This window comes from Homalodisca vitripennis, chromosome X (genome assembly GCF_021130785.1).
Source record: "Homalodisca vitripennis isolate AUS2020 chromosome X, UT_GWSS_2.1, whole genome shotgun sequence".
Lineage (NCBI taxonomy): Eukaryota > Metazoa > Arthropoda > Insecta > Hemiptera > Cicadellidae > Homalodisca > Homalodisca vitripennis.
This window is the reverse complement of record NC_060215.1, coordinates 27,605,130-27,617,885: the sequence shown is the minus strand read 5'-3', so window position 1 is coordinate 27,617,885 and position 12,756 is coordinate 27,605,130. Positions and strand designations below refer to the sequence as shown.

At 33.4% G+C, this 12,756-nt stretch overlaps 1 protein-coding gene across 5 annotated transcripts in view; it reads right to left on the bottom strand.

The window, feature by feature from the left end:
• LOC124368834 overlaps positions 1–12,756 on the bottom strand; it is a 56,893-nt gene that overhangs the window by 18,698 nt on the left and 25,439 nt on the right. For 4 of the 5 annotated variants that reach the window (XM_046826253.1, XM_046826252.1, XM_046826255.1 and 1 more), the window contains 3 exons: positions 10,656–10,830; positions 8,003–8,066; positions 2,891–3,693 (listed from right to left, as the gene is read on the bottom strand). In XM_046826253.1, the coding sequence (XP_046682209.1) occupies positions 2,891–3,693; positions 8,003–8,066; positions 10,656–10,830 (1,042 nt within the window). The remainder of the gene's footprint in view (positions 1–2,890; positions 3,694–8,002; positions 8,067–10,655; positions 10,831–12,756) is intronic. The other variant, XM_046826256.1, reaches the window with a different exon arrangement.

Below are 12,756 nucleotides of genomic sequence, written 5' to 3'. Positions count from 1 at the left end.
TTGTGCTGAATTTTACTGTTGATGAACGTTTTCGTGTTTTTAAGTGTTGTTTATTGGTAGCTATTATAAGTGTACCGATTATTTTCTGTGTAGTGTCATTAAATTGTAATATACTTGTTATTGTGATTCCTTATTTGGACAAAATGGAGTGTGATGATGTTTGTTCAATTGCACAGCCATCCGGAAGTAAGAGCGGTAGTGGAAAAACCCTACGTAGTGGAGAACGACGTATTATTTACAACGTTTACAACTTTTTCAAAAAACTGTCGTTGACAAATTTCCAAGAAACTCTTAACTTTAAGCAAAGTGGTAAACTGTGTGCTGAGGCCTGCGGTGTAAGTGAAAGAACCGTTAATAAAATAAGTAAAGAAGCTAAGCTGTCCGAAGAAGATGGACCTTCATCATCAGAAATTAAGTTTTCAACGCCAGGAAAACAAAGAAGTCGAAAATCAAAAATAACAGGCTTTGATGACTTTGAAAAAGATGTTTTGAGACGAACTGTCCTTTCGTACTACGACACAGGGGAATTTCCCACATCAAAAAGAATCACGCAGGATCTCAAACAAAAACTTGATTACAACGGATCGGTAACTTCAACAAATAGGTTATTAAGGCATGTTGGTTTCAGGTATAAGAAAACCAATGATGGTAGAAAGTTTTTATTGGAACGAAATGATATTGTAGCGGCTCGTTTAAAATTTTTGAGAACTATGCAAGAGCTTAGAGAATCTGGTGATTGTAGGCCCATATATTACCTCGATGAAACATGGGTTAATGAAAACCATACTCGAAAATACATATGGCAGGACACGACTGAGTCTGGTGGACTAAAGGTTCCTCTCGGCAAAGGTAGAAGATTAATAAATTATGACAGTCGGTTCGGCAAAAGATGGGTTTTTGCAAGAATGTAAGTGGGTTTTTCGGTCTAAGACATCATCCAGTTCGGACTATCACGATGAAATGAACGCTGAATCGTTTAGAAAATGGTTTAAAAAATTGCTATGCATTTTGGAAGAAGGCTCGATCATCGTCATGGACAATGCTCCATACCACTCAGTACTCGCCGAGAAAATTCCAAATTCATCGTGGAGAAAGGAAGAGATTCAAAATTGGCTGTCTCGAAAAAACATACAATACTGTATGAAAGAAAGGAAACCAGAACTTATAATGAGGGTTCTCCCATATAAAACCCAACAAAAAACTTATGAACTCGACGTATTAGCCAATGAAATGGGACATACAGTTGTCAGGCTCCCTCCTTATCACTGCCAGTACAATCCCATTGAAATGGTATGGGCTCAAGTGAAGGGAGAGGTAGCACGTAATAATAAGACATTTAAAATAACCGACGTTGAGAAACTTGTTCATGATGCTCTGGACAAAGTGACTAAAGAAGACTGGCAATCAAGAGTTCAGCACGCAGAAGCCTTGCAGCAAGCTGATTTTGAAAAGGAATGTATCCGCACAAGTGTTGTAGAGCAAATAACTATAAACTTAGCAGATAATTCTGACACGAGTAGCAGTGAGGTAGAAAGTGAAAATGAAGAAGACTCCGAGGTTTTGGCTACGATATTGCCGCCTGAGAGCGAATAAATAATATACAAGTGCAAAGGTAAGAATATTATTAAGTCAATCATGCTTTTTAACGTATTTCATTTTAAAATAGTAGGCCCTAAAAGTTATTTAGTAGAAAATGTGATTATTTCATAATTTAAAAATATAATTCTTCGATAATTTTAAAATTGATTATATTGTTATGTTTTTTTAATTATTTTTAATCAAGCAACACGTCATGCAGTGTCCAATATAAGCAACATGTATATTAATTTTGTGTGTGTTTAGTAATCGTTTAAAATCACTGAAAAGATTGTTGTATCATATGGAAATAAGCAAGTACTTTACTCTGACTAACTGACGGGACGATTTGTTTGTTTTAATTGATAGTTAGTTTGTAATAACATTAATAAACTATACAAGTGATTTAAATATAATATAGCAAACTGTCAACGCATTTTAAATATTGTTTTTCAATTATACTGATAAGTTTTAAATGTTCAGTATCAGTGTTAGTTGTGACAGTGCAGCGGTTTATCAGCCACAATGCGCCAGCCGTGCCGGGCGGCAGTGGCAGTTGTGTGGCAACGTCGCGCAGGCCAGTCCATTCTATTGGTCGCCGCCAACTGCACTCTCTGGTGGTTCCTTGTATAAACATTCCATTTATCAGTTGTGATCTTGAAACGGTGATAAGATAGTGACTTTTGGTTTAAAACTTAACTCTAATTTGTGCTCAGGTACTTTTTTAGTTTTTACAAAATGACTAGCATCAGGCTCATTAGGTTCTACATAGTTAGATAATGGCTTTATGTAGTGATGTGCATATTTTGTAAATATTCCAGACAGTAAATTTTGTTTTTGTTAGTTTTTTATTTTATGTACTAAACTGTACAATTGTTACCATTGTTATAACAGCGTATTAGTTTTATTTTTTTTCTATCACTTGACATAATTTTCTGTGTTGAAGTGAAAAAAAATCCAAGTAAATGATTTAGGCCTAACCATGTTTCAAGTAGCCTACTTTGTTCAAAAGAGCAAACCAAATAATCTACCTTTACAGTTTACCAATATAAGTAGTACTACATACTTTCATAAGTAAGCTAAAATGTGGTTTTACTGAATCAAATACATTTTGTGTGTGTGTATATATACAATATAAATATTAAAAAATATTTAAATAAAAAAGTTGGAAAAAATAATTCAGTTTTTTTTTGTACCGCCTCGTAATTCTGGGCTTTCAGCTCTAGTGATGAACTAACTAGATGTGCTAGTATTTGTAATCAGCATTCAATAGATTTAGGTTCAACTAACTAAATAATTAATTATATAAACTCACCTTAGAGCCTTAAGATCTCCATGTTTTTCCAGCGGGTATTTATTTCTTCCAGAGGTGGTAAATTTTCGTTCCACAGATTTAGGATCAGGAAATCTGGATTGATAAGGTTCACGAAACCTTACTTCGGGGTATTTTGAGTCAGAGGAATATCTGGGTCTAGTATACCTGGGTTCGGCATACATAGGTTCAGGATACCGGACGTCAGGATACCTGGGTGCAGAATATCTCGGTCCAGAATATCTGGGTTCCGGATACCTTGGTTGAGGAAATCGGTTTTGAGGAAACCTTGGTGAGTGTGTGGGACCTCTCTGGTATACTGGAGCAAATTGTCGTGGAACGGGTCGAGGGGTAAGGGATCTATTTAAAAACTCTTGTGGGCCAGATGAGAACTCTAAATTCTCTGAAGTTCCAAATTTGAATCTCTTGGCCTTATCCAGGCTGCTCACTTGACTTGTTTTTCTTGTTGTATCTTCAAATTTTTTGGATGACTTGAATGAGGAATTTTTTTTCTTAAATTTACTTTCTGTAAATGTGCTCGTTTCCTCATTAGATAATTTTTTTCTTTTACTACTTTTATTACTTGTTTGAGATGTGGATGAAGATTTACTAGAGTTACCTTTATCCGACTCTAGTTTTTCTGGTAATTTAACTTTTTCAGATTTTTGTGATGATACTCCAAAAACAGAAACATCACATCTACTTGTACTAGGAATCGGTGTAGATGAAGTACAGTCTTGTGAAGTCGACGGTTGAGGACTTGACGACTTGTTCACAGGAGACCCATTTGACTTCCTCGATTGAAGCTGAACACAATGAATTTTAACTTACTCAAAAACTCTTATGTTTAAACATGATACATACAAGGAGTCAAGGTGTTTGAAAGCGAATACTGAGATTCTGAGTGTAAAGAAATAATAACATTTTATTAAATTTTTTAGAATAATGAATTTTTAAATTTAAAAATATATTTGTCATGTAAATAACAAAGATTAGTTTATTTCAGTGCAATAGACAATAAATAAAGTTAATTTCTTTACTAATCAAACATTTTTATAAAAGATTATAAATAAAATATTTGAAAATACATAACAAATACAAATACAGAATAAATAGCTATTATTTTTTCTTCTGTTGTGCAATTATGACAACAGTGCATGTTTTTAGGAATATTTTCCTTGCAAGTACACCTTGAACTAACAGAAAACTTAAAACGTAAATCTATTTCTCCTGACAGGGCAGTAAAACAGCTGGGTTGTAAGATTGGAGCCAAATTTTCTGGATCCCCATCACTTTCGCCAGACTGTTCAGTGTTCGTGTTGTGTGTTGAATGCTCTGACAGAGCATCAGATAAATTGTCACTACCATAAATGGTGGAACAATCTTCTTCAACCTCTTCAATTAAATTAAGAATAATGCTATCCGAATAATTGGCCATTTAAATAATAATAATAATAAACTAAGGAAAATGAATAGTCAAACGATAATGTTTGTTACAAAAATGCACACTAAAATAACAAAATTGAACTAAACATTGTATTGACACTAACACGAAACAGGATCAGTCACATGCATAGATGCTGTCTAACAACTGCACTAACATGGTCGGTCCCGTATCGAGATGGCAACAAACAAAGTGCGCAGAGTGGGATTCCCCCTTCCACCACAGACACGGCTATGGATGAATCATTCTGTGTTTGACGGAAAAGAATGTGTCATATAGTCAGTAAGACACTTGTGCAGTATCGGAAAGGTTTATAATTTAATAAAAATAATTTTTATCAGACCATCTATGTTTGTTAGGTGCTATGTAACAAGGGGACCTCTCACGGGTTAAGTCAAATTCTAGTAGTAATCGCTCTAGTGCTAATTTTAGGAAAGGAAACAAAAAAATAAATTTTGGCAAATATAAAAAATTGAATCCTTATTTTTCAACACACGAAAAATGATGCTATGGCCCAACAATACCGATCGTTACTGATCAAAACTCTGGACAACACTCACCATTCCTCTATTTAGCCTAAGGCTTTGAGCTTTAGAGCCCCACGCCGGGCTGAGGTAATGGAATTGCATGGGCCTCTAGAGCCCCAAACTGGGTTTTGAGAAGAGGGTGAGTGGGGAGTCAATGAGAGTAAAATCTACTTTTAGCTTCTCTACTGACATTGTCTGCACTGAAATTTCACCTAGTAAACTAAATGTTGTACAGATTGTATTAAATAATAATTCTGGGGTAACTGGATTACCGGTGGAAGGAGTAGGCCCAGAAGAATGATAAGGACTGGACTGTACAAAAGAGTCTGCTATCAGCGAGGCACACATCTCAGTGTTTGATAACGAAATTGAGAGGTGGGGTGAGGTAGTACCTCCCGTCTCAGTCGATCGGAAGTTATTGTAACGAGTAGACTTTGATAGTGCTTAGAGTTAATCTTTTTGCTAATCGTCATCGAACCTGCGGATGCTTTCAGCAACATTTTTAATTCTCTAACACTGAAGAAATTTTTAATTCTCTAACACTGAAGAAATTTTATAATAAAAATTTCTAATACTGAAAAGAAGTAATATTTAAAGTAAAGTAAAAACAATTAGTAACAAATAAAATTGAATTTTGAAGATAAATTAAAGTGAAGAATTGCCAGATCAGATTAGAGTGTGAAATTTTTGAATTTTGAAAATTGAATAAAAGACAAGCTGTAAGAACTTTGTACATTTTTGGAGTGACAAATATATTACAAGTTTGAATTTGAAAGTCATCAAGAAGTTTTTATTTTAATTTTGAATCCAATAATTATTTTTAAGAAGAAGTTTTATTTTAGTTTGAACTTTATTTATTTCAGAAGATTTTCTTTTATTTTTTGAACCTTCACAAAAGTTTAAATTTAAAAGCTAACCCCTCATGTGTCAGTAAAACGGTACAATGTCAAAGCCTGTAACACTGGCCTCCCAGACATACTAATCAATAATGCACAGGTGAACTTCCTAAAATACCTAATAATTCAACATTTTAAAAATACAGGAATACATGTGGAATCTAAACAACCTAAAATATATATTTGGCAACAGAAACAGTGATAATGTTTAACAATAAACAATACTGACAATGCTAATTACAATTTTCTTAATACCTTCAAAAAGGTACTAGATGCAGCCTACCCATTCAAAATCAAGAGACAAGGTCACGCAAACGAACATAATCTACAGTGAAAAACCTTAACTAAGTTAATAATAGAAATTTATTAAAGTATATTACAAGTTTAAATTCACAGGCAGAATTGAAAATAAATCCGAAGAAAACCAAAAGAGGAAGGCATATAGTTATTTATATGGTCAGACCCTTACAAGCAACTAAGGAAGGAGTAGACCACATAAACAAATCAATCTAAGCACCTATAAACGGAGTAAGATGTGCTAAGAATCAATCACAGCAGACTTGATTAAAAGAATGTCTTATTTTACCAGGCGAAGTTAGGGCTAAGAAGCCCTCTCTAACACTTAACCTGGGGACCAACGTTTTAAAGGTGACTTCCGAACCACCACCAATGGCCGGATTAATTTATGGAATAAAAAAAATGGACACAAAGAAAATCGCTAACCACTCTAACACTAGCAAATGGCAACATACTCTACAGTCCATATTACTACACAGACAATTACAGGAATGATTCCAACAGCCAGAGATTAAACTAATAATCCGTTCATTACAAAGTAAAACCTCATCGGGAGTGGACAAGATGTCATCTATAATAATACAATTTTTGGAAGCTGAACTTTCATAGTCCAACCTTTCACATCACTAACCTATCCTTTATGTAGGGCAGATATCAAGAGTTTAAAATTGACCAAAATATACCCTAAATATAAACAAGTTGAAACAATAAACTACTGACCCATCTCATTACTACCAACAGTATCACTAACAAAAGTAAAGATCACTTTCTTTCAATTATTATTTTATTATTCTTTCTTTCTATTATTCTAAAAGGAAAACATCCTCTTACCTAATAACCAAAATGACCTCAGAAAAGGAAGATCTACATCAATTGCCTTTATTCAATATATTAGACAAGTAGAAAGAAGGCAATACCATCACTAGTATATTTTTATACTTGAGAGCAAAGCCTTTGACTGTCTTGGCCATAATCTCATCCAACAGTCACACTTAAAGTGTTTCAAGAGCTAGTGAGTGAGAGATGCAAAGTCGTAGAGGTTAAACAAAGATTTGAATGTACATGCAATGTCCCATCTGAAAAACTAATGACCCCAGGGGTGCATCTAAAATAATAATCATCAATGCATCAAATCTACCATAATACCATACTTATGTGCTATTTGAAAATCACTTCAAGCAATGGGGGGGGAGTCACTACACAATCCAACCTATTGAAAGTCCTTAAAACTCATAAAAAACTATATGGTTAATGGGCAAACTAGGACCTAGAGAAAATTATAGACCTACTTTTAAAGAATTGAAAATACTGACATTGATTTCTCTATACATTCTTAGAACAATATTGATACTGCCTATTAAAGAAACCTTCCTTGAAATAGTGATCCCCATGAACATAATACAATACATGGTAAAGGCTGCTATAATCTCAAAGAACAGCTGTAGGCCTATTTGAGAAAAAACCTATTTTGGGAACTATTCAATATGCCGCCACAAGAAAAGAGAAAACAATTCAAGGTACCTAAAAGAAAATAAACACAGCAATAAAGAACTTAGAACATAGAAGAATTCAACTTAAGAAGACAACTCAATCAATACAACATGACCTTTTATAATTTTTGTACATTTTTATTAATTTAATTTAGGTGCTACTTGTAATCTTATAAGTTATCAATAAAGAATATCTGACTTCTGAGTAAGCGTTCCCAATACTTGTAAAATAAAAACACCCCCAGAAATTTTATCACCAAGAGAGATCTTGATGACAAGCTATTCATTGCATTACATATTAACATATCAGTTTTTTACATTAAAGTAGACTGTATTATAAAAGTATTGTAAAGATATAATTTTATAAAAATTAAAAACGAGGATAACAAAACAAATAATGATATTATAAATAAATATAAAGTTACATAAGTAATTTATATATCAGTATGTTTATTACAAACCTTCATTTTTGAGGTTAAGCTTTTCAAAAGTCTTTCAATCTTAAGCATACTGGAATATGCCAACCTATAAAAACAAACAAAAGATTGTAAATTTTTATTGCCAAAATTAATTATTTGTTTTTTTTTAGGAAACTAGTTTTAAACTAATGTGATATTACTAAACTAAGAAAATTACTTACCATTATGACAAATCAGTTCTTGTTTTTGCCTCCAACAAAGAAGCGATGTCAACAAGACGTATGCCACCACATCCTTATCTATTTTTTGTTACTACGCTATATAAGTAGATTACGTAATTATAAATATGTTACAAGTAGTACCAAAGATAAACTGTACAAGCGCTCACTTAAACTGAGCTCAAGGGATGTTTTATATCTTTTGGCCAGAAGTGCATGTAACAAGCAGCGTCGCTGAAGCCCGCTCTGATGGTAAGGAGTATTAACGATTGGTATTTTCCCAATCTCAAAACATCTTCTCTGACGTCAGAACATGTTGAACGCTGTGGCATTGGTTAAGAAAGTGCCGATCGGAAATGCCCCTAGCCATCAGTGCGAGTTTCAATGGCACCACTCCACAGTTCAAGCAAAAAAAAAAAGGAAAAACATTCCTCAAGATAGTACTCTTGCTCAGATCACGTGAGCACTCATAAATATCGAATTTAGCTATTTATATTTCTAATACGTATTTATATATAGACTATTATGTTTTTAGACAGGCTCTATATCCTTATTACCAAAGTAATCTTATTCAAACATACAACTAAATAAAGTAAGAATATTATAACTTACGTGATATTTGAATTTTAAGTAAACGTAAGGTATACAGAAAACAATGCGAGCTAAACCTGTGCCCACACAAACTTTTTGCTTATTTAAATGGAAGGAATTGCCTCCCGAATGTAGCTGCACACACCCTACAAATACAGAACATTTACCGAACCTTTGTGGTATCCAACTTGGCATGGGATTCCATTTAATATAGAGAAAATTCAATTCCAATTCTGATACAAAAATTGTGGTCAGCACGATACACATTCTTTTGATATATTTGCCAACCATCACTACTTTTTGTAAAATAGAAGTTTTATATTGGTGTAATAATACGTAGTATATATTAGACAGCACGATTGACAGGGGTGCACCGACAGGGTGACACCAACAGGATCTGTCCACACCTCCACAATAGTATTTTAGTTCAAAAATAATTAATTGCCTAAAAATAAAAAAAACAACAAAAAATATTATTTGTCAGAATTTAGAAATGAGTCATAATCTAATATATACACTTAAAACAAAATAATCTATTGTCTAAAAAAAAAAAAAAAAAAAAAAAAAAAAAAAAAAAAAAAAAAAAAAAAAAAAAAAAAAAGTCAGAACTTAGAAATCCATCATAATCTAATATATACACTTAAAACTCTTAACTATTTCACTTTATGTCACGCAGCAACTACAAAATTAAGGTTAGTTCTTACTATTCTTGTGGCTCCTACCTGTAATCTCAGTCCCTGACGGTGCATAATGCATTTTCCTATCGTAAAAAAAAATATTTAAAAAATTAAAATAAAAAATAAAACCTGTACTCAGTACTTTCAGTAACCGGGTACAAAACGTATTCCAACTGATTTAGAATCACAAGTTACAGAGTACTCCAAAAATGGTACAGGTACCAGTGTACCATGTTCCAGTTAGTCTACTGTTACTGCGACACAAGTCCGAGTACTTTGTACCAGGAACAACGGTAACCATTAAAAAAATTATTATCTTAAAAGTAACTGTAAAAAAGTAACCTGTAACAAGTACTTTTGGTTTGCAGACAGACGAGTACCCAGTACAAAGTATCTGTTACAGTAGTCCTGTCGTTATCAGTTGTCATAGTAGTGAGTTGCCAAACTCTGAGCAAACTTGTACTGTGTTAGTATTTTTTGTCATTCGTTGTTACTACAAGGCAACACCACCCTGTGCATTCTGGCAATTTGCGTATGTGTTAAATAATCTTGTATGTGTTAAATATTATAAGTAGTAACAAACTTGAAATTTATAAAATGTGAATTACTACATGCTTACTGGTACCATTTTGATTCAGGACGTATGCTTTCCACCAATGTTTAAAATCAAGAAAATTTTATATTATGTTCAATACAATACTGGTTTAAATTTACTGTGGTATTATCCGGAGGCTACTATTTTTGGAACAGGTTTCCACACCTGAGACCTTAAAAAACTAAATTATTTTATTATTTTCTGAATATCAGTTCTTGGGTATCAGAAAAAAGAACCGATCTTAATAATATTTAATTATTATAGTAAGTCAAATACAGCTAGTTCTTTCTAATAATGTAGTTTTTTAGATCCTGGGTGAGAGTTTTTTTTTTTTTGTAAATAGTGGCCTCTGGATAATACCAAATTACCGTAAGATGTTTAACAAGCATAGAACATGATGTTTTGAACACAGTCTTTCACTGACGCAAATACAATAAACTATTCTTTAAATGAACGTTAATAATATGATGCAAGGGTGGTGGTACACAATAACTTTAATTTTTCACGGTGAGACCAACTATAACAGATTGAGAGAAACTTACTAAATAATCCTACAATAAAGACATCAATATTCTTTATAAAAAAAAAATGCAAATAAAAAGTAAATGTCATACTTTTTTTTGGGGCTGACGAACGTTTTCATCAGTTGAGACAGTTTTTTCACACATGTTTTGCGGGAAATCACTAAATCTTCTTCTTCATCGTTGCACCTTATCATCAGAGATTGTATAGTTGGCAGGTAACACCTGATTTCTTCTACCTTGTCTTTATACTGCTGTGATTCTCTATCTGTTCAAACAACATGGACAACATTACAGCAAATAAGTTAACATTAGTAAATGCTCACTTATTTACTGATTCAACTTTTACCTTATGCAGCAACTGACCATAAAAGTACAAAGAGTAAAAAAAAAAAAAACAGATAAATATTAATAGTGGCAGGGCGATGTCATCGTTATGCAGCACTCCGTTGCAAGGTGAGAAAAGCTCTTTTGAGGGATGCCAAGGAGCAAGTAAAAGCAGAAATAGTCCATGTGGTACGGTAATATGCAACCTTGTGGTTGAAGGTAATGAAAAATACACAATGATGAGTACAGAAATGTTGAACTTAGGCCCTAAATTAAGGTAGTAGTTTTGTGATTTGGATGCCTTCCATTACACAAAGTGCACAACTATAAATACAATTATTTATTAGATTGAATTATTGGCCAACACTACAGCCTAAATACATTAAATATATCTTTATTAAAAAATGTTTGTAATGTTTAATTTATTATTGCTGCTGAATCACGTTCAGTGTACAACAAGTATTGACTAAACAATTGCTAAACATCATTCCATTTAACTGTTACTTCCTTTGTTGAAATGTTACTTCACAAGCAAATTGTACATTATATGGAAGAAAATCATGTATTCCAAGAGAAGCAGTTTGGTTTTAGAAAAATCCGAAGCACCATTGATGCTGTTCAGGATTTTGTAAATAATTGTCTTGAAAACATTGAATCTAAGAATAGAGTTATTTTTAGATCTTATAATTTGTCAATAGCCTTTGACACTGTTGACCATACTATTTTAGTTTCTAAGCTTCACTACTATGGTTTTGACACTAGTGTAGACTATTATATATCTTACCTTAATGAACGTTATCAGTCGGTTTACTATAATGGTTGTTTTTCTAAAACTCTGCCAGTCCTTCAAGGTATGCCGCAGGGATCCATTTTGGGTCCTACTCTTTTTATCTTTTTATTCTTTACGTTTATGACCTACCAGACAATGTAAATGGCCAAGGCGTTAGTGACTACATGTTTTCTGATTACCTTGTTGTCAACGTTTTTAGTAAACTTAAAGTTGAAAATCAGATGTTATTGGACAATATGACTAGTGAAATAGTAAACTGGTGTGCAGCAAATAAATGTTTAAATCCCGATAAGATTGTTGATCTGATTTTTGACATTGGTAAAAGTGGGCAAGATATTACATGCACCAAGTTCTTGGGTATAAATATACAAGACAATCTAAAATTGTCTATACATACTGATTATGTTGCAACCTGAGTAGCTGAGGCTTTGTTCCTGTTAAGAGTTTTAAGAAATAATGTTTACTGTGATGTATTGTTACGTGTTTACTATGCCCATATTTTTAGTCACTTGAAGTATGGAATCTCTATATGGGGTAATTCTCCATTTGCTAAAAGACTCTTTGTTTTACAAAAACAGGCCATTAGTGTAAACCATATTTTAAGAAACTTGGTACACTAACATCGCCGTCCATGTATATTTGATCCATTTTAATGTTTGTTAGAAGCAATTTAAGCGGCCTACACACGTTCAAATCGGCTTGTCAATTCGATGTGAACAAGCCGAACTGACAAGCCGAATTGACTGTGTGTATGCAAAAGTTTGTTCAAACGACGTGAGCTCAAGCCAGAAATTTGAACTGATGGCATGATGGAAATTCATCATTTCGGCTTGACACATCGGCTTGACGGCAAAGCCGAACTGATCGTGTGTATGGGAGCGTCAGTTCAGTTCCTCAAATCAACTATCTGCGCATGTGCACCAGTGACAGGTGTCTGTTTAGCAACTGTCCCGCGTGTTTGCTGCTGTGTCCGTAGTCAGTGAAATTTATAGCCCTTTTCCAAGTGACAGCAGACTTTGAAAAAGTATTTTTTTTATTTACATTACACTGTGTTGTCAGTGCAATGTGTTCTTGGAG